This window comes from Macaca nemestrina, chromosome 4 (genome assembly GCF_043159975.1).
Source record: "Macaca nemestrina isolate mMacNem1 chromosome 4, mMacNem.hap1, whole genome shotgun sequence".
NCBI lineage: Eukaryota > Metazoa > Chordata > Mammalia > Primates > Cercopithecidae > Macaca > Macaca nemestrina.
In genome coordinates, this window is record NC_092128.1 from 180,259,531 (window position 1) to 180,282,460 (window position 22,930).

Consider the following 22,930-nt stretch of genomic DNA (forward strand, 5'->3'; position numbering starts at 1 on the left):
AAAGATATTTTAAGTTGTACAATAATAGAAAACACTACCAATCAAATATTGTGGGACACAATTTTCAGACATGGCAGTGGAGCATTATCTCGGGGTCCTCTGACATTCCCACAGTGCATGAGGTTACTAAACCATGAAACCTCATCAGGGTCCTTTGGAGCAGTGTCTTCTCCTAGAATCTAGGTGAAGTGATCCTACTTCCACTCTCCTCTCCAGCAGGACGTGGGGAGGGTTACAAGGGTTTTTGCTTTACAATAATTCACTCACCTATTAAAAACAAAAAAAACTTAAGGTACGAAGTACTACTTTAGAGTAGAACTTAGTGCAAAATGTCTGCATTTTTAAAAAGGAGGCTACAATTCAATATACTAAACAGCCAACTTACAAAGTTAAAAAACAAAACAAAACAGAATAAACCTTAAGAAAACAAATATTTTGGAAAGACGGTCAACCTAAGTCACATTAAAAAACTGCTGTTGCTGCCAGATTAGATGAGGATGAACAACTATAAACACCTGGTCAATCAAGTGAAAGAAACAGTCTACAGGACTCAGATTGCATCCCAAACGTCTGCAAGTTCTTGTTCACTAGGTTTACATTGCCTATTCCTCATGACTGAGACCAGCAGTGCATGGTGGGCACTTAGTTTAATACTTGATTTTCAAACTAGATTCTAATGCTTACTTTTCAAAACTAGATTCTAATGCTTAGTTTTCAAAACTAGGTTCAATGAAGCTCCAGAAGGGCCTCTAGCTTCTCACTTTTCCCCCTAGATGACTATACCCTACTTTATGCTCCTTCATACACCACAGATGCTCTTATTTGAGCACTTGATCATCTTTTTAATCATCTCTCATTTTATATATTTGCCTTTCTCTACTAACCTGTAACCCTCATGAGATCAACAGACATGGGTTGAATGAAGTTGATTAAATAATATAAAAAAGAATGGGACTAATGAAAATGTTAATATGAAAAAGTATCCAAGATAAAGGTACATTATTAAGCAAAAGAACAAGTTGCATGTGTGTGCACACGTGTGTCTGGAACAGTACACAAATCATCAGTGAATACGTCCAAGGGCAGAACAGGCAGTCAGGAAGAGTAGGAGACTTGACTTTTCATTTTACCTTCTTCTGCAGCATGTTATTTTTTTTTTTCCTGAGACAGAGTCATGCTCTGTTGCCCAGGCTGGAGTGCAGTGGTGTGATCTTGGCTTACTGCAACCTCCGCCTCCCGGGTTCAAGTGATTCTCATACCTCAGCCTCCCAAGTAGCTGGGATTACAGGCGTGCACCACACCCAGCTACTTTTTCTGTTTTTAGTAGAGATAGGGTTTCGCCATGTTGGCCAGGCTGGTCTCGAACTCCTGGGCTCAAGTGATCTGCCTACCTGAGCCTCCCAAAGTACTGCAATTACAGGCACGAGCCACCACACCCAGCCGGGATATTACGTTTTTAACATGTCATGTATTACGTTTATATTTTTTAAATGCTTCAACTGTAATTTTTTAAAAATCATTTTGTCAATATTTTTTCTTAAAAAAAAAAGGTCAATTTTAAATCTAAGTATAACTTAGGTTTCTCTGGTGTCCATAGAATCAAGCCATTTTCAAATGCTTCCACAACAAAGATACCGAAAAGCACAATAACAGAATCAGCATATCTTCAAAGTAGAAGTCGTATCAGTCTTTTTTTATTGAAATATCTCAATGTTATTCACAGCACTACTAAGAAATGAATAACATTTCTATATTACAAATTCCTCCATTTTGCATAAAAATGGCCACTCCTAGGGAAGCAGAATAATAGTGTTTGATGGACATGCTTTGAACTGGAACTGATCTGAGTTGGAATCCAGACTCGGTCATTAGTCGGGTGAAGTTCTTCAACTTGTCTAGTTGGGTTATGAAATTCTTCAACTTGTCTAAGCCTCCATTTCCTCATCAGAAAAATGAGAGTGGTACTGCCTGGCTGTCAAACCTTACCCCAGAACCTCTGCTGGAACATAAGCTTGCCTTATGTGCTTACACTGACAAACACATTTCACTTGAAAGACAATCACTCATGACCTCAAGCCTGGGATAGTACTGCTTAGAATCAGGCTAAAGTAGGTGGCAGCCACCTCAAGCAACCCAGAATTGTAGGCATGGTGCTCTGGCAGGCCCATAGGTAAGTCAAATCTTTGGTAACTGAATCTTTACTGTCACTGTTGAGATGTATGGAGAAAAGAGAAAATGTGTATGCTATCAGCTCCATTGCAGCCAGCTAAGGGTGAGGAGGGTAGGAGAGAAGGGCCGCTTCTCCCACAACCACAGTGCAAACTAGAAGTGACATATGCACTGCCTGCGGTCAATGAGGCCTCCTGGAGGACCAGACCGCAAGGGTCCTGCTACGTGGGGCTTGGAAAGCAGCCATGACAGTGCTGGCTGCCTACTCCACCTACCCTGAGTCACAGATCATGGAGTCTAGCACATGAATCATGGGCACTCATGTCAGAGATTTTTGTCAATTGATTAATTAGTTTAATAACTTTCTCTTTTCTGTTGCCTTTTAAAAAAATATAGCAATGTTTTTCTTTTATATTCACCATATAATGTTTCCTTTAAAATGCATGTAAGTGTAAAAAGTGACTGAAGGTTGAGAGAAGCTGCCTTCAGCCATCAATTGCAGATTCTGTTCCTGATACTAGCATCAGGACATGTAGTCTAGAGGGACAGAGCTGACTCAGTCTTCAACTCTGCGACCCGCAGGAAGTGGTCCTGGCTGTGGATGACTTCTGCTGGGGCAACTTTATCATTCCACTGCTTGCCTCTTTTCTAATATACTTTTCATTACTTGTATCATATTTAAAACCACAGAAGATATCTCAGCATCCCAGCTGGAGTAACATTTCTGAAAAGAATGTGCTAACTTGTTAATGAAATAATGAATACTAAAGTTAAATGCATAGAGTCTCCTGTCATTGCCCTCCCATTGTTATTTTGAAACATTTCCAAGCTCCAGAAAAGTTATGAAACTATAAAGTAGTGGAAAAATTTGAACCGTCATACAGTGCCGGTAGACTGTGAAGTGGTACAAGATACTTTGGAAAATAATTTGGCAGCTCTTCAAAAAGTTAAAGTAGCTCAGCAAAATCCACTCCTAGGTATACACCCAAGAGAAATAAAAATATCCTCTCACATAAAAACTTGTACTACAATGTTCATAACATTATTAATAGCAAAAAGGTAGAAATAACTCCAATGTCCATCAAGAGATGAGTGGTTAAACAAAATATGATCTATCCATACAATGGAATATTATTCAACCATAAAAAGGAATGAGGAACTGACACATGCTATGACAAGCATGAACACCGAACATTACTTGAAGTAAAAGAAGCCTGTCAGTCAAAAGGGTCACAAACTGTACGATTCCATTTATATGAAATGTCAAGAACAGGCAACTCCAGAGACAAAGTCGATTTGTCACTGCCAGGGGTCAGGAGGGAGAGGGAATGAGGAGTGACAGCTAATGGGTTCAGGGTTTCTTTTTGGGGTGAAAATGTTCTAGAATTAGATCGTGGTGATGGATGCGCAACTCTGCAAATACACTAAAAAACTACTGAATTGTATACTTTCAAAGGGTACATTTTGTATTTTAAATTATCTCTACAAAGCTGTTATTTTTTAAAAAGAATACAGACTCATGTAGCTTTTAACCTCATTCAGCAATTGTTAGTATTTTGCCACATTCACTTTCTCTCCTATACACACATGTGCATAAACATATGTGCACAGTCTATGGCTGGACACTTTGACCCTAAACACTTCAGCATGTGAAGTATTCTCCTATATAACCAAAATATTACGCTGGAGAAATTCAACACCAATACACAACAATTAAAGTCCATATTCAGATTTATATTTTATCAGAAATTAAGCATTCTATTTGGTTCTCATGTCCCTTTAGTCTTTTAGTCTAGAAAAATTATCTCGCCTTTATTTTTTGACATTGATATTTCTGAAAAAACCACGCTACTTGTTTCACAGAATGTCCCTCAATTTGGATATGCCTGATTGTTTCCTTATGAACTGACATGGATTAAACATTTTTGGCGGGAATACTACATAGCTGAGTTGTGACCTTTTTGGTGCATCATGCCAAGGGGTACCGAATGTCAGTCATCTCATTAGTTGTGATGGTAAAGTGGTGTTCATTGTTGTGCTTGGCTAGAGTGTGACTACCATATTTCTCCATTATAAAGGTAGCTTTTTCCTTTTGATTTTTTGAGAGGGGGTCTTACTCTGTGGCCCAGGCTGGAGTGCAGTGGTGCAATCTCGGCTCACTGCAGCCTCTGCCTGCCGGGTTCCAGCGATTTTTCTGCCTCAGTTGCCGGGGTAGCTGGGATTACAGGCGTCTGCCACCACGCCCGGCTAATTTTTGTATTTTTAGTAAAGACAGGGTTTCACCATGTTGGCCAGGCTGGTTTCGAACTCCTGATCTCAGGTGATCTGCCCGCCTCGGCCTCCCAAAGTGCTGGGATTACAGGTGTGAGCCACCACGCCAGGCCAGTTTTTTCCCTTTGTAATTAACCATCAAAGGGATGACCATTTGAGCTTCTGTAAATACCAGGCTTCCCCAGTTCTTTTGCCCAAAAGTTTCAGCATCCATCCAAGACCTTTGTCTGGTACTCTGTCCCTTGTGAGATTACTTTGCATTAATATGCCCAACCACTGCTATCAATTTTATTCCGAAGAGTGTTGGGGCTGTGATTTCAACCCTAGCTGCACATGTATCATCGGTATCGCCGAGAGTGGAACCCGAGCAACCATATTTTAAAATTCCTCAGGGTGACTGATTCTGATGTCGAGTAAGGGTTGAGATTCCCCGAGTCAGAGGAACCTTACAACACCCTCATTTGCAAATAAGGACACTGAGGCCCAAGGAGATTAAATGACTGGCCAATGTCACAAAACCTGTTAATGGCAGAGTCAATATTTTATTTTTTTATGCTTGCATTTTAATAGTCAATCGTTTATCTCAGTCGAAGAATAAAACCAGAAAAAAGAGTAACTTTCGTAGTATGTTGTTAAAAGTGACTGTCACTTAATATATGCTGCCGCCAGACATACCCATTACTGCTTCCAAGGTTAGTTTTAGCTTTCGTTCATTGGACCTTTGCGGGCACCTTAGGAGAGAGGGAAAGGGGAGTCTGGTTGTCAACTCCTCTGCCCTCAGCGCTCACTGCGGGAGCTCAAGCCTGAAGGCCCAATGCCCACCGCCGGGTGTTCAAGGGGCCAGATGGGAAGAGCTGCAGCCCCGGAGCCGGGCGCCTGCCCTGCACGTCCCGCAGATGCTGCGGCGGCGCCTCTCGCGGGGCCCCTCGCAGGGCAGGCCAGGCTCGCGCGGGAAGCGCCTGGCGGGGACGCACCTGGCGGGAACGCACCCACCTGGCGGAGACGCACCTGGTGGGACAGCCCTGCCCCGCCTAGGGACGCGGGACGTGTGCAGGGCGATGGAGACAGCGGAACCTGCAGACCCGCCCAACCCCATCTCCACCCCAAGCCCCCACTTACCCCGGCGTGATAAACTTTATTCGCTCTTTTAATCTTGATGTCCAGGGCCGTTCCCATCTCCAATTCTCCACAGCAGCCGCCACTTCCGGCTGCGCGTGACCCCAGGGAAACAAGGGGCGCCTCGCCCCTTCGTTCTGGGCCCCGCCCCTTTCCCTCTCAGCCGGCAGCAGCTCACGTGACCTCGCACCTACGTCGCACACACTTCCTAGCTCCGAGAGGCGAACGCTCCACGCCTTCCTCCTTCCGGCACAGGAGCAGGCCTTAGTGCGGGGAGAAGAGCTGTCACCCTTCACCCCGCCCACTCCGAGCGTGAAAGGCGGGACCAAACTAGCCCCACTCGGGATAGTCTTACGCCGGAAATGCTCCTTTTCTTTCTGGGTTAGGGGAGGGAGGGAAGAACTCTCGGCTCTCCCGGCGTGCCCCGCGGCCGGGGGCGGGACCGAGGCCGTCTGTCGGACGCAGCCTGCGCAGGAAGCATGATGCTCCCGTCAGGCTGTGCGGCGCAGAGGGGTAGCACTATGGAGTTCTCTTTCTGGAGGTTATAACTTGGGAATGCCTGCCCTCCTCAAATGTCCTTAATCTCCTCAACTGTAGCCCTCTACCGCTTTCTCCCTGGGGTTCTGAAGAGCCGGCGCCCCCTTGTCTGTCCGTGGCCAGGCGCCATTCCCTGCCCTTCCCACGGGAACGGTTCCGGTCACCCTCAGGGGTGCAGCCCCTGCGCGCTCGTCCTGCAAAGCGCTGATCGGCTGGCGGCTCGGCTGCCCAGCGTCCCAGCGCCAGCCGGGCCTAGGGCCAAGGTCTCGGGAAGCGCCAGGTGACCTCGCTCCGCTCGGAGCCGCGGCGTTGGGTCACCCGCCGGCCGGGCTCCTCGGGCCGCGAGGGATTGTGGGTGTTCCCCAGGCGCGTGTCCTGGAACCGGGTATTAAATATTCAGATCCGTGCGCCCCGTGCTAAAGGGTGGAAAGGCACGGCCGGCAGGCTCTGGCGCTTGGAGGTTGATTGCAAATGAAAGACTGGAAGCTGAAGTGAATCTGCCTATTCTTATTCCCAGCAACAGCTGACCCCAGATACAGTTTGCGGGGGTGGGTGGCGTTACTGCAGGGCAGGGCAGTGCACTGTTAACATACTTCGTTTACTGAGTTAAAATCTCTTGTAAATGTTATAAATGAGGATTTTGCCAGTAAGCAGAAGGTCAGATTTCATTTTGGCAAGTGATTTAATGCGGTGAAAAGTGCTTTTTGTTTAAATTCTTTGCTTTTTGTTTATTTGATTCCGATAATTGTTTTTAAAAGTGCATTAGTTTTGGGATGACATCAGAAATTATCTGTAAAACGATTGCAAGAATTAGTATCATGAATGCCTCCCTCTTGAGAATATAAAATGTTTTACAGGCCAGCAGTGTTGGTAGTGCAGCTACAACTGCTTTTGAAGGTTAATAAATGGTATTTTCAAATATTCAGGTCTTGGTTTGCAGCTCATCTCTGCCGTCAGGGCTTTGGTCTCTGCCTTGAATGTTTTCCTGGCAACTCAAACTCAGCGATTTTAGAACAATTCATTAGGGACTTGAAAATCACAGTCTAGTCTATTAGAATTCAAGAAGTGGATCCCTTTCCACTAGACTCACCCATCATTTTCAAATGGTAAAAAATCAATCTCAGTAGACACTGCAGAGAAACAGAAAAAGAAACACATGTATCCACATTGTATACTTGTTTGTTTTGTTTTGTTTTTGAGACGGAGTCTCGCTCTGTCGCCCAGGCTGGAGTGCAGTGGCGCTATCTCAGCTCACTGCAACCTCCGCCTCCCGGGTTCAAGCGATTCTCCTGCCTCAGCCTCCCGAGCAGCTGGGATTACAGGCACGCGGCACCACTCCCAGCTTATTTGTGTATTAGTAGAGATGGGGTTTCACCATGTTGGCCAGGCTGGTCTCGAACTCCTGACCTCGTGATCCGCCTGTCTGGGCCTCCTAAAGTGCTGGCATTACAGGGGTGAGCCACCGCGCCCAGCCTCCAATCGCTATCCTTTTAAATCTTTTCCATCCCTCACGCTTTAGGTGATACCTTAACTTTCTGGTCCATTTGAGTTACCAAAAATCAGACCTTGTTAAAGTGTCGATTTCATGTCTCAAGCGGGACCCTAAATCCCTTAGTGTGAGTGGGAAGGTGCAAAGCGTAGTTTTCTGCAAGTCCTGGCTTCTGTGTTGAGATAAGGAAGAGGAGAGAAAATGAGACAAATATGTCTTAACTGGCCACTGCTGAATTTTCTTAGTTGATTCCTGCTTCTCTGGGTAACTGTCTCGTTTAAAATTCCTTTGGCGGGGTACACATGGGGAGGTCGGGTGGAGCCTTCTCTCTGCCACACAGTTCCATGGGAGATCTGTCCCCACCTTGATCTTTTCCATCACGCCCCTGGCAGCACCCAGCAGTACACTCAGACTCTCAGGCAAGATCGCTCAGGACCATTTGTCTTCAGCACAGGAAGGATTTGACCCAGGAGAAATACACATCTTTGCCACAAAAAAGGGCTGGACTGAAGACCACCCCATGGCTGCTCCTCTCTCCCCTGCTATCCCTCTTCAATTTTCTTGTTCCCTCTTGCAATACAGACAGGGATAAATCAGAAAGAGTGCTGGAGGAACAGATCTGCAGGCAAATAGAATACCAGACTCCCCTTCCAGTAGGCCCCCTGATACCTAGGAGAGATTGTCCTATGTCCTTCCCAGCTACATCACTTTGCACCAGAAACACTGTCCTCCATGATACTGTCTCCTTTCATTCCTTCCCCTGCCTTCCTGTATAGATTGAGGAGAGGACTGGGGAAGTATTTGGTGGAAGAGGGGGCCAGATCTGCAGCTTTTTCTTAAGCCCTGGGGGAAGTGGCCCTAATTATAGGCATCTTTCATTAGGAGATGGAGTGCTATGCCTGTAGTTTTCCATTGTGAGCCTAGTGCCAATTCTAGGACAACAGCAGAGGTCCCACTAAACATCCTTAAGTGGGTGCTAAGATTCTCTGCCCAGACCCTTCCTTCAAGACTGAAGGACATGTTCCCTGAGCTGCTAGGAGTATTTATCTCAACAGCGCTCAGCTAAGTCACTCTTCAAAGCTTTCCTTTAATGAAGAAAACTGCCTTGCCTAAGGTCATTCCCCCCTCTTGGGGGCAGTCCACACCTGACGATTAATCCATTTAGGATATACAGGCCTCTCCCTTGTCCCAGTTTAGGACAACTCTGAAGGACCATTCCATATCCAAAACTCCTAGTATTAGTTAAATACTGATGTGTAGCAAATTAGCCCAATCTGTAGTAGTTTTAAATAACAAACGTCTCATGTCTGCGAGTTGGGAACTCAGGAGAAGCTTCCCTGGGTGTTTCTGGCTCAAGGTGTCAGGTTCTTGCAGTCCTCTGAAGACCTGTTGTGGGCTGGAATATCCACTTCCAAGATGGCTCCCTCACGTGACTGAGGTTGGGAGCACTCACTTCCACTCCGCAGGTTGCTTGAGAAGCCTCACAATATGGCAGCTAGCTTCTCCCAGACCAGTCAATCAAGAGAGAGCGCAATTAGGGAGCTGCAATGCCCTATGTGGCCAAGTATCTGAAGCACATCTACTTTTCTTCTCTCCATTAGAAGACAGTCACTAAATCCAACCTACACTTGGGAAGGGGAATTTAGCTCTACCTTTGGAAGGCAGGGTCAAAGAATTTGAGGACGTATTTTAAACCACTACACTCCGCATTGAATCCAGCTTCCTACGCCCAAACCCTGTGCATCTCTTGATCCTGAGAGCACCTCCCCAGTAAACTTCCTGCACATTAAATCTCCATCTCGTAGTCTGCTTTCTGGCAACCTAACCTCAACAATCCAGTTACGCTAGTTTCTTAATAACCCTCAAGACAATCTTATGATACAGGAATAATTACTATTTCCTCACCTTACAGAAGGGAAGACAGGCACAGAAAGATTAATGTACTTGCCCAACGTCATATAGCAACTAAGTGGCAGCCACCAATTCTGACTCCAGAGTTCATACAGGCAATTGCTGATCAATGCGCCACATACAAGCATACAACAAACGCCTGGGTGCATAACAATGGGGGGCTCATGATCATAATCAAAAGACTGGACAAAAGACTGCCAATCAAATGGGAAAATCCAGCAGAGGTGCAATGTCATAGTTAAAGGCAATCTTAAAGAAAGGAATTGGGGGTCATTATATTAACTGATAGTGAAGATAGAGTATTAAAACTACTGCAGAATAGTATAATGCTTTTTTGCTAGGGCTGCCACAATGAAGTACCACAAATGGTAGCTTCAAACAACAGAAATTTATTCTTTTACACTTCTGGAGCCTGCAAGTTCAAAATCAAGATGTCAGCAGGGTTGTTCTTCTGAGGACGGTGAGGAAAGAATCTGTTCCAGTTCTCTCTCCTTGGCTTTTAGGTGGCCCTCTTATGTCTCCTCACTCTATCTTTAAAAAATATGTCTTCATGGCCGGGCACAGTGGCTCACACCTATAATCCCAGCACTTTGGGAGGTCAAGGCAGGAAGATGCCTTGAGCCCAGGAGTCCAAGACTAGCCTGGGCAACATGGCAAAATCCCCCGTCTCTACAAAAATATAAAAATTAGCTGGACATAGTGACACATGCCAGTAGTCCCAGCTACTTGGGAAGCTGAGGTGGGAGGATCACTTGAGCCTGGGAGGCAGAGGTTGCAGTGAGCCAAGATCATGTCACTGCACTCTGGCCTGGGCGACAGAGCGAGACCCTGTCTCAAAAAATGAAATAAAATAAAATGTATCTTCACGTTCAGTGATGTTCTTTCTGTATGAGTGTCTGAGTCCAAACTTGCCCTTTTTCTAAATACACCAGTCATCTTGTATTAAGGTCCTTTTAACTTAATTACCTCTGTAAAGACCCTACTTCCAAATACAGTCACATTCTGAAATACCAAGGGTGAGGACCTTAATTTGGCAGGGATGCAATTCAACCCAGAACACATCGCAACAAAATACGTACAACAAAAACATGAGACACACAGTGATAAATGGACAGAGACAGCGAGTAGGAGATTTAAACACAACGCAGCCTATCAGAGACTGAGTGGAGACAAGATAAGGACAAGAATTTTTTTTTTTTTTTGAGACAGAATCTCGCTCTGTCACCCAGGCTGGAGTGCAGCTGCACAATCTCGACTCACTTCAACCTCCACCTTCCAGGTTCAAGTGATTCTCCTGCCTCAGCCTCCCAAGTAGCTGGGACTACAGGCGCCCACCACCACACCAGGCTAATTTTTGTATTTTTAGTAGAGACAGGGTTTCATCATATTGGCCAGCCTTGTCTTGAATTCCTGACCTAGGACAAGGATTTTTAACAAAATAAGAAGTACAATTTATAAATAAGACAGAATCATGGGGAATTCACGTTTCAAGTGTTTGTGGTGCATGTGTAAGCACTATTGCTTATCAATTATACCCATCCTCATAAATGGGATTAGTGCCTTATAAAAGGAATCGAAGGGAGCTAGCTAGTCCTTTTGCCCTTCTGTCCCTTCTGCCAAGAGAGCACTTGCCGTTTGTCCCTTCTGGAGGACTCAGCATTCAAGGCGCCATCTTGGAAGCAGAGTGGAACCAGACACAGAACACGCTGGTACCTTGTTCTTAAATTTCCCAGCCCTCGGAACTGGGAGAAATGAACTTCCATTGTTTAGAAATTACCCACTCTGTGGTATTTTGTTATAACAGCATGAATGGACTGAGACAGTTGCATGTATGGCCACTAAGAACATCTCAATTTTGATTATGTACAAGTTTGATTAAGGATGTCCCGGATACCTTAACTACCACAACTTATACCACTTGGCAGTTAAGACACACTTTCTCAAATAACAAAATGTGAAGCATTCTTTGTAAACAAACAAAAATACAATATTTGTTTTTTATAAACAAATAATATATATGAAATTTATGTATAAATAAACATAAAAATAAAATTTTAAAATAAAATAAAATTTAAATTAAAGATAAATTAGCCAGGTGTGGTGGCTCATGCCTGTAATCCCAGAACTTTGGGAGGCCAAGGAGGGTGGATCACCTGAGGTCAGGAGTTCGAGACCAGCCTAGCCAAAATGGCGAAATCTCATCGCTACTAAAAATACAAAAATTAGCCAGGCGTGGTGGCACAGGCCTGTAATCTCAGCTCCTCAGGAGGCTGAGGCTAGAGGTTCAGTTGAACCTGGGAGGCAGAGGTTGTAGTGAGCCGAGATCACGTCACTACACTCCAGCCTGGGTGACAGAGTGAGATTCCATCTCAAAAAAAAAATAATTCATTAAAATAAAATAAAATTGTAAAGTAAAATAGAATTTTCAATATAAACATACATAAAAATTTATATAAAAATTTTTATTTATAAATTTTATCTTATAAAATTTATGTGAATTTTATATTTTATATAAATTTTTATTAAAATACGATTAAAATACAATATCTGTTTCTTATTTGTCATGAAACAAATAAAAATATAACAGACTAAAAATAACAAAGTATGAATGCTTCACACCAAAACCTACGGGATACAGCTAAAAAAAAATCCTCTGAAAAATTATTGGAAAAAATTTGGAAATTTGGCCAGAGTGAAATGCTATGCTATCCGGGATTTGCTTCTAAATAACTCTAGGAGGAGGAAGAGGGAGAAGGAGGGGAAGGGGGAGGGGAGAAAGAGGAAGATGAAGAGGGTGGAGAAGGAGGAGTGGGGAGGGGAGAAAGAGTAGGATGGGAGGGGCGGAGAAGGAGGGGAGGAAATGGAGGAAGAGGGGATGGGTACGGGAGGAGGAGGAGGAAAAGTTTTATTCACTCGTTCACTCTGCCTTTGTATACGCTTGAGTTCCATAACAGAAGAGAAGATAAATTTACACAGTAGGATAATATTTTTGAAATATTAAGCTGAAGTATTTTCAAAATTCCTTGTCATTCCCAGCAGGTGCCTCTCAACTCTCTCTCCATCAAGTTTATACCCTGAAGCAAAAAATGTGTGTTGAAGAGCACTTTGCCAAAGATCTGAAACATGTTTGGTCTAGAGGAAGGGGAATAGAATGAGAAGAGCAGAAGTAGCTCCTGGGGTGGGGTCCAACCGTATGTCATGCTTGGAGTCAATGTACCAGTTGGGGTTAGAGATGCGCAGGTTCATAGAAAACATGATAGGAAATTCGGAGCTCAAGAGAGAGAAGAATCAAAGGATTAAAATAACAAAAATTTAGAGGTATGGGCTGAGTCAGCCAGGGGGGAGTCCCGGCTCTTTCTAGCGGTGCCTCTAGTGTGCTGTGGCCTGTGCAGAGATGGGATTTCGAGATACTCCAGCTGGGATATTGGCAGACACCCAAGGGACGTGGCATTTTTTAACCATATGCCTCTCTCCATCCCAAGTAGAATACTTTTAGGGAAAGGTAAGCAGGAGACTGAGGATATGAAAAGAGAATTCTAAAACACTGGCTATCAGCTGGCTTCCAACTGAATAATGAGACTGATTTTCTTCTCCCCTGTCCTCAGCAGAAATGGTTACTGGGGAGCTAAACTGGGTTAATTTATAGAGAAGTGAAGACTGGTACATTTTTGGTCATCTATGTGTTATGCCTGTAAATTTTGTAACAGCTACATATACAAAAATCAATAGGCATTTCAATTTAACAGCAACAACCAGTTAGAAAATAAAATGAAGATAGAGATTGTATTCTCAACAGCAATCAAAATATAAAATATTTGGAGTAATTTGAATGCGATCCATGTTTGAGTTATATGAGAAAAACTATAAGGCTGAATTAAGAAATGTGAAATATAGCACAATAGAGAGACTTACAGTATTTCTGAATAGAAAATCTATTTTAAAATATCCAGTTGTATACAATTAGTTTTTAGAGCTAATTTATTACTCTCAATATCCTAATATAATTTTTCATGAGGAAATTTAATGAAATGATGTTAAAGTTCTTCTGAAAAAATAAAGAAGTATTTTGAAATGACATCTCTTTAAAGAGCTAATTGTAGGAGAAAGGTTTTTACTAGGCATAAAATATAGCAAAACTGTAAGAATTAAAACAGCATCATCCTGACATAAGAGCAATTGGATAGGCCAGATCGTTCAGAACAGATCCCAACATATTATGTATAGGATTGATTATTTATTTATTTATTTATTTATTTATTTATTTATTTATTTTTGAGACGGAGTCTCACTCTGCTGCCCAGGCTGGAGTGCAGTGGTTGGATCTCAGCTCACTGCAAGCTCCGCCTTCCGGGTTCACGCCATTCTCCTGCCTCAGCCTCCTGAGTAGCTGGGACTACAGGCACAGCCACCATGCCCGGCTAATTTTTTGTATTTTTAGTAGAGACGGGGTTTCACCGTTTTAGCCAGGATGGTCTCCATCTCCTGACCTCATGATCCACCCGCCTCGTCCTCCCAAAGTGCTGGGATTACAGGCGTGAGCCACCGTGCCTGGCCTATTTATTTTTTATTGTATATATTCAAATTGTATATAAAATTTCAATATATGATAAAAGAGGCATTGCAAATCTATAAAGAACAGAAGATTACTCGGTAAATGATATTACACTAAATGACTAAATTTATTTATATTACACTAAATGATATTACACTAAATGATATTTAGAAGAAAATTTCCTTTAGATTTTACTATCACAGCATATATCAAAAAAAAAAAAAAAAAAAGGAAGAGAGAGAGAGAGAAGAAAAGACCTAGTTGGATTAAAGAGTTCGGGAAATAAACAAGTTAAGGCATAGACTTAATGAAAAGTGTGAAAAACTTACAGGAAAGAAGTCTTGCCTGAGACATCACAGTAGATTTGAACAGAAGGCAAACACACCATACTCTTGGATAGGAAAGTGTAACATCATAAAAATGTTAAGTCTCTTCTGCTTAGTTTATATATTTAAATTAACACTAATAAAAATATTAATTTACGTATGGAGCAAGGCAGGTTGATTATAAAATTTATTTGGAATAATAAATAAGGAAGGATAGCCAGAACAAGTCTCAAAAGAGATGAACAGGTCGGGGGCAAGGGGAGGAGGAGGAGCCTACGCTGTGTTGTACAGAGAATGGCACCTGGGACTCATTTTAGCCAGTGGAAGGCAGTGAGAGTTCTGCACCTAAATGTTTTTTTTTTTTTTTAAACGGAGTTTTACTCTTGTCGCCCAGGCTGGAGTGCAAAGGCGCCATCTCAGCTCACCGCAACCTCCACCTCCTGGGTTCAAGTGATTCTCCTGCCTCAGCCTCCCGAGTAGCTAGGATTATAGGCATGCACCACCATGCTCTGCTAATTTTGTATTTTTAATAGAGATGGGGTTTCTCCATGTTGGCCAGGCTGGTCTCGAACTCCTGACCTCAGGTTATCCCCCTGCCTCAGCCTCCCAAAGTGTTGGGATTATAGGCATGAGCCACTGCACCCCCCAGCCTCCGCACCTAAATCTTAAAAAGGCCTGGCAACAGCCTTGGCACAGTGGCTCATGCCTGTAGTCCCAGCACTATGAGCCAAGGTGGGAGGATCGCTTGCGGTCAGGATTTTGAGACCAGCGCGGGCAACCCAGCGAGACCCTATCTCAACAAAAAAAAAAAAATTGTTTTTTTTTTTAACTAGCTGGTCACAGTGGCATGCACCTGTAATCCCAACTACTCAGGAGGCTGAGGTGGGAGGATTGCTTGAGCCCAGGAGTTTGAGGCTGCAGTGACCTATGATTACACCATTACATTCCAACCTGGATGACAGAGCAAGACTCCATTTCGAAAGAAAAAAAAAAAAAAAAGGCCTGGCCTGGCAACTTCTGCTTTCACATGCTGGGAGGGCTGAGTATGATGTAAGGAGCCCAGTGACCCTGATGGAGAGACTGTTGAAGGACCACAAAGAGGAGAGGCCCTGAACAATATGGAGAAAGAACGGGTGGGAGAGAGAAAGAGAAAACCTCAGCTCCTCCAGCGTAGCTGGGCGTGGTGGTGCATGCCTGTAATCCTAGCTACTTGGGAGGCTGAGGCAGGAGAATTGCTTGAACCCGAGAGGTGGAGGTTGCGGTGAGTTGAGATCGCGCCATCGCATTCAAGGCTGGGTAACGAGAGCGAAACTCTGTCTCCAAAAAAAAAAAAAAAAAAGGAAAGAATATTTTGGGAGATATATACAACAAATATGACAAGAAAAGTTCACATTTTGACCATAGAGCACGTGTTAGTTTTCTATAGCCGTGTAATAAATAACTGTAAATGTAGAGAGGTGAAACAACACCCACTGATTAGCTCACAGCTCTGTGGGTTCAACTGGATTCTCTGCTTAGGGTCAAACAGGGTTGAAATCAAGATGTCTACCAGGCTGGGCTATTACCTGGAGGCTCTGGGAAGCACCCAGTTGAAAGCTCATTGAGGTGACTGGCAGAATTCAGTTCCTTGTGGTTGTAGGACTCCAGTCATGTGCCCTCCCTGACTGTCAGCAGGGGCCACTCTCAGCTTTTAAAGACCTCTCTGGGCCGGGCGCGGTGGCTCAAGCCTGTAATCCCAGCACTTTGGGAGGCCGAGACGGGCGGATCACGAGGTCAGGAGATCAAGACCATCCTGGCTAACACGGTGAAACCCCGTCTCTACTAAAAATAAAAAAAAAAATTAGCCGGGCGTGGTGGCGGGCGCCTGTAGTCCCAGCTACTCGGAGGCTGAGGCGGGAGAATGGCGTGAACCCGGGAGGCGGAGCTTGCAGTGAGCCGAGATCGCGCCACTGCACTCCTGCCTGGGAGACACAGCGAGACTCCGTCTCAAAAAAAAAAAAAAAAAAAAAAGACCTCTCTGATCAGTAGGCAGGGCCCCTCCACCATCAAATCCAGCCATGGTGCGTCAAATCCTTCTTGTGCTTTGAATCTCTTTGACTTCCCTTTCTGCCGTCCTTTCTGCTGCCAGGCGGAGAACATTTTCTGCTTTTAAAAGGCTAATGATGTTAGATTAGGCCCATCTAGAAAATCTCCCTATTTTAAGATTAACCATACCAGGTAACATAATCTTGGGAGTTATACTTCATCATATCCACAGCTTCCACCCTCACTCAAAGGGAGGGGATTATAGAAAGAAGAAGGCCATTGGGGGTCATTCTTAGAATTTTGACTACCAGAGGGGATACCATTCGCATCTATAATAAGAACTAAGACACAGGACATGAATAACAGTTTGCAAAAGACGAAATCAAGTAGTTAGCAGACATATGGGAAAATGTTTCACTTCAGTTGAAATAAAAGAAATTCTAGTAGGAATCTTCTACTTCACAGATTAAATTAGCAAAAAATACTAAATATTGGCAGCTATGTGGTGAAACAGGCATTTCATTCATTGATGATAGCAATGTGAATAGTACAACACATGTAGAAAGAAATTTGGCAATATATACCAAAGCCTTTAAAATGTTCATATTCTTTGGCCCAGTAATTTGACTGCTGGGAATCTATATAAAGATTAATTCTAAATTTGGAAAATAAAATTTCCCAGCAATCAAATAATCCTAAATTTGAGAAAAAAAAACATGTTTTGAACACTGATATGGTTTGGCTCTGTGTCCCCACCCAAATCTCACCTTGACTTGTAATAATCCCCACGTGTCATGGGAGGGACCTGGTGGGAGGTAACTGAATCATGAGGGCAGATTTTTCCCGTGCTGTTCTCGTGATAGTGAATAAGTCTCACGAGATCTGATGCCTTTATAAAGGGGAGGTCCCCTACACAAGATCTCTTGCCTGCCGCCATGTAAGACATGACTTTGTTCTTCATTTGTCTTCTGCCATCATTGTGAGGCCTCCCCAGCCATGCAGAACTGTGAGTCTGCTAAAGCTCTTTCCTTTATAAATTACCCAGTCTCGGATATGTCTTTATTATCAGCGTGAGAACAGACTAATACAAACACCATGGTATTCATGGCAAATTATTAATGATGAAAAAGTGGAAACAATCTAATTGGCAAAATGGACATGGTCGGATACATTACTCCTTCAACGAGATATTAGGCAGTCACTGAAAACATGGTTATGCTGAAATAAAATACAAGGTCTAATAAATGGAGAAATATTCTATGTTTATGGAGCACAAGATTCAAGATGTCATCTCCCCCTCAATGCAATTCCATTCAACAATCCCAGTTTTTGGTTGAAAAATTTAAACACTTGTATAATAATGCAAAGATCCTATAACAGCCAACACATTTTGAAAAAGTAGAGCACAGCGGGAGGATTTACACTGCCTGACTTTAAGACCTAGTGTAAAACAACAAGGATCAATGCTTAAAGATAGATAAGCAGATCAATGGAACAGATTAGGGAGTCCAGAAATAAAACCATACACATATGGTCAACAAAAATCATATATGACTTTCAACAAAGGTGCCAAGGCAATTCCATGGGGACAAGGAAGCCTTTTCAACAACTGGTGCTGAAACAACTGGATATCCATATGGGAAAAAATGAACCTTGCCTGTTACTTGACACCATATACGAACATTAACTAGAAATGGATCATAGACCTAAAAGCTAATACTATAAAGTTTCTTTTTTGTCTTTTTCTTTTCCTTTTTTTTTTTTTTGAGATGGAGTCTCACTCTGTCACCCAGGCTTGGAGTGCAGTGGCACGATCTCAGCTTACTGCAACCTCTGCCTCCCGGGTTCAAGCAATTCTCCTGCCTCAGTCTCCCAAGTAACTGGGACTACAGGTGCCTGCCACCATGCCCAGCTAATTTTTATATTTTTAGTAGAGACGGGGGTTTCACCATCTTGGCCAGACTGGTGTTGAACTCCTGACCTCGTGATCCACTCGCCTTGGCCTCCCAAAATGCTGGAATTACGGGCATGCCTGGGCCTGGCCTCTTTTTTTTGAGATGGAATCTCACTCTGTCATCCAGGCTGTGGGGTGCAGTGGCACGATCTCAGCTCACTGCAACCTCCGCCTCCCGGGTTCAAGCAATTCTCATGCCTCAACCTCCTGAGCAGCTGGGATTACAGACGTGCGCCACCACTAATTTTTTTATTTTTAGTAGAGACAGGGGTTCATCATGTTGGCCAGGCTGGTCTCGAACTTCTGACCTCAAGTGATCCGCCCAGCTCAGCCTCCCAAAGTGCTGGCATTACAGGCGTGAGCCACTGCACCCAACCTAAAAGTTAATACTGTAAAGTTTCTGAAAGAATACACATTGGGGCCGGGCACAGTGACTCATGCCTATAATCCTAGCATTTTGCCAGACTGAGGCAGGAACTTTGCTTGAGGCCAGGAGTTCGAGACCAGCCTGGAGAACATAGGGAGACCCCCCCCCCATCTCTACAAAAACAAAAACAAACAAACAAAAAAATTTGCCAGGTGTAGTGATGCATGCTTGTAGTCCTAGCTACTTGGGGGACTGAGGTAGGAGAATGGCTTGAGCTATGATCATGGTCACGCCCCTGCCCTCCTGCCTGGGCAACAGAGTAAGACTCTATCTCAAAAAAACAAAACCAAAACAAAACAAAAGACTATATAGACAATCTTTCTAACATTGGGGTAAACAAAAATTCTTAAACATAGACATAAAAATCATAAATTGGAAGAAAAAAGTAGGTAAATGATACATCTGTTCCTCAAAATACACCCCAAGACAAGGAAAAGGCAAGTGATGAACTGGGAGGAAATAGAGCAGTGGACAAATCTAACCAAGGGTTTGCACTCAGAATATATCAATCATAAGACACACAGGTCAATCATAAGACAACAATCTAATTAACAAACGGTTAAAAGATTTGAGTAGACACTTCGCAAAAGAAGAAATATGAGTGTAACAACATAAATAGAACAGAAATAGAAATAAGCACAGTTAAAGATGATTGGCATCAGGGGCCTTCAGGGAAATGCAAGTTAAAGTCATACTGAGATAAAGTTTGACAATTCCAGGGTAGGTGAGGACACGGAGCAACTGGGACTCTCGTATTTTGTTGGTGGAATGCAAAATGAAACAACCATTTTGGAAGATAATCTGGCAGTTTCTTATAAAGTTAAACATACACTTACCATAAGGCTCAGCATGCTCACCCCTAAATATTTATCCAAGAAAATAAAAACATATGTCCACACAAAAACTTGGACCTGAATACTCATAAAAGAAACTATTCTGGCCGGGCGCGGTGGCTCAAGCCTGTAATCCCAGCACTTTGGGAGGCCGAGACGGGCGGATCACGAGGTCAGGAGATCGAGACCATCCTGGCGAACACGGTGAAACCCCGTCTCTACTAAAAAATACAAAAAACTAGCCGGGCGCGGTGGCGGGCGCCTATAGTCCCAACTACTCGGGAGGCTGAGGCAGGAGAATGGCGTGAACCCGGGAGGCGGAGCTTGCAGTGAGCTGAGATCCGGCCACTGCACTCCAGCCTGGGCGGCAGAGCGAGACTCCGTCTCAAAAAAAAAAAAAAAAAAAAAAAGAAACTATTCTATTATTCATAACAGAAACTAGAGAAACCTAAATGTTCATCAAATGATGAGTGGACAGACAAATTGTAATATACCCACACAATAGAACACTGCTGAACAATACCAGTGAACAAAACCACTTCTATACTTCAAAAGAAACAAAAAACCTACTGATACACACAACATAGCTGAATCCCAAAAACATGCTGTACAAAAAGCCAGCCATGGAAGACTACATACCTAATATTCCATGTATATTAAGTTCCAAGCAGCCAAAACTAAGCAACAGTGACATAAAAACAATCAATGGGCCAGGCACCGTGGTTCATGCCTGTAATCCCAGCACTTTAGGAGGCCGAGGTGGGTGGATCACCTGAGGTCAGGAGTTCGAGACCAGTCTGGTCAACATGATGAAACCCCATCTCTACTAAAAATACAAAAAATTAGCTGGACGTGGTGGCGGACACCTGTAATTCCAGCTACTCGGGAGGCTGAGGCAGGAGAATTGCTTGAACCTGGGGGGCAGAGGTTGCAGTGAGCCAAGACTGCACCACTGCACTCCAACCTGGGCGACAGAGTGAGACTCCATCTCAAACAAAAACAACAACAACAAACAGTGGACACCTGCGAGGTGACTGGAGGCTGCCTGCAAAGGGTCATGATGGAAATAATCTGTATTTGAATTGTGGAGGTGGTTACACGGTTGTCTCCATTTGTTAAATTCATTAAACTATATATATAAAGTGGGTGTGCTTTATTTTATATATATTATACCTTTACAAGTTGACTTCAAAAGCTAAATAATATAGTTATGAAGACCATATTCTTTTCTTTTTTTTTTGAAACAGAGTCTTGCTGTGTCACCCAGGCTGGAGTGCAGTGGTGTGATCTCGGCTCACGGCAGCCTCCACTTGCTGGGTTCAAGTGATTCTCAAGCCTCAGCCTCCCAAGTAGCTGGGATTACAGGCACACAAGAGACACTACGACAGCTGGCTAATTTTTGTGTTTTTTTAGTAGAGATTGGTTTTTGCCATGTTGGCCAGGCTGGTCTCGAACTCCTGACCTCAAGCGATCCACCTGCTTCGCCCTCCCAAAGTGCTAGGATTGCAGGTCTGAGCCACTCCACCTAGCCTGGAGACCATATTCTAACATAGAAAATGGTTGTGTTAAAATAAATGTTAAAAAAGAAAAAATACAGGCTGGGCGCAGTGGCTCACGCCTGTAATCCCAGCACTTTGGGAGGCCAAGGTGGGTGGACCATGAGGTCAGGAGTTCGAGATCAGCCTGACCAAAATGGTGAAACCCTGTGTCTAATACAAATACAAAAATTAGGCCGGACGCGGTGGCTCACACCTGTAATCCCAGCCCTTTGGGAGGCCGAGGTGGATGGATCACCTGAGGTGAATAGTTCAAGACCAGCCTGACCAACATAGTGAAACCCCATCTCTACTAAAAATACAAAATTAGGCGGGTGTGGTGGCGCATGCCTGTAATCCCAGCTACTTGGAAGGCTGAGGCGACAGAATCACTTGAACCTGGGAGGTGGAGGTCACAGTGAGTCGAGATCATTCCATTGCACTCCAGCCTGGGCAATAAGAGTGAAACTCAATCTCAAAAATAATAAATAAATAAATAAATAAAAATATAAAAATTAGCCAGGCATGGTGGCAGGTGCCAGTAGTCCCAGCTACTCAGGAGGCTGAGGTAGGAGAATCACTTGAATCTGGGAGACGGAGGTTGCAGTGAGCAGAGATCTCGCCACTGCACTCCAGCCTGGGTGACAGAGCAAGACTGCATCTCAAAAACAAACAAACATACAAACAAACAAACAAAAAACCAGAATTATATCTACAATATGAATACAGATGTGAAAAACAGGAAGCAAACAACACACATGCAACATAAGCCTATGTATACATACAGCTCTCTCACACAAGGCCTGGAAGAAAAAGAAATGGCCTGGAAGGATTAATAGCATCTAAACTGGAATGATTAGGACTATTAGCTACCTTTTGTCCTGTTTTGTTTTGTTTTGTTTGAGACGGAGTCTCCTCTGTCACTCAGGCTGGAATACAGTGGCACAATCTTGGCTCACTACAACCTCCGCCTCCTGGGTTCAAGCGATTCTCCTGCCTCAGCCTCCCAAGTAGCTGGGATTACAGGCGTGTGCCACCACGCCCAACTAATTTTGTATTTTTAGTAGAGATGGGGTTTTGCCATGTTGGCCAGGCTGGTCTTGAACTCCTGACCTCAGATGATCCACCTGCCTCAGCCTCCCAAAGTGCTGGGATTACAGACATGAGCCACCGCGCCTGGCCCTTTTGTTCTGTTTTTGCTCTTCTCACAGATATGCATTATTTCAAAAACATTTGCCAGTAAATGAAAGTATTTACTATTCAAGTTAAAAATATTTTCTATTAAATTAAAAAAGAGTGAAAGGAAATTGAATTGACAAGAGCAGTATTAGCATTATTTCAACTGCAAGAGCCAGAAACCAATTTATTTTTCTTTTATTTCGTTATTACTATTTTTTTTTTGAGACAGGGTCTCATTCTGTCACCCAGGCTGGAGTGCATTGGCACGAACAGGGCTCAATGCAGCCTCAGCCTCCTGGGCTCAAGTGATCCTCCTGCCTCAGCCTCCCAAGTAGCTGGGACTATAGGAGTACACAATCATGGTTGTCTGATTTTTTGATTATTTGTAGAAACAGGGTCTGCTATGTTGCCCAGGCTTTTTTTTTTTTTTTTTTTTTTTTTTTTTTGAGACGGGGTCTTGCTCTGTCACCCAGGCTGGAGTACAGTGGCACAATCTTGCCTCACAGGCTCCACCTCCCGGGTTCATGCCATTCTCCTGCCTCAGCCTCCCAAGTAGCTGGAACCACAGGTGCCTGCTACCACGCCTGACTAATTTTTTGTATTTTT

General features: G+C 43.7%; 1 protein-coding gene across 5 annotated transcripts in view; it reads right to left on the reverse strand.

Moving 5' to 3' along the window:
- VPS26C (VPS26 endosomal protein sorting factor C) overlaps positions 1 to 5,888 on the reverse strand; it is an 82,778-nt gene extending 76,890 nt beyond the window's left edge. For all 5 annotated transcript variants that reach the window (XM_071095707.1, XM_071095706.1, XM_011726083.2 and 2 more), the window contains exon 1: positions 5,560 to 5,888. In XM_071095707.1, coding sequence (XP_070951808.1) covers positions 5,560 to 5,616 — 57 coding nt within the window. In that variant the 5' untranslated portion in view covers positions 5,617 to 5,888. The remainder of the gene's footprint in view (positions 1 to 5,559) is intronic.
- Between the last annotated feature and the right edge of the window lie 17,042 nt (positions 5,889 to 22,930).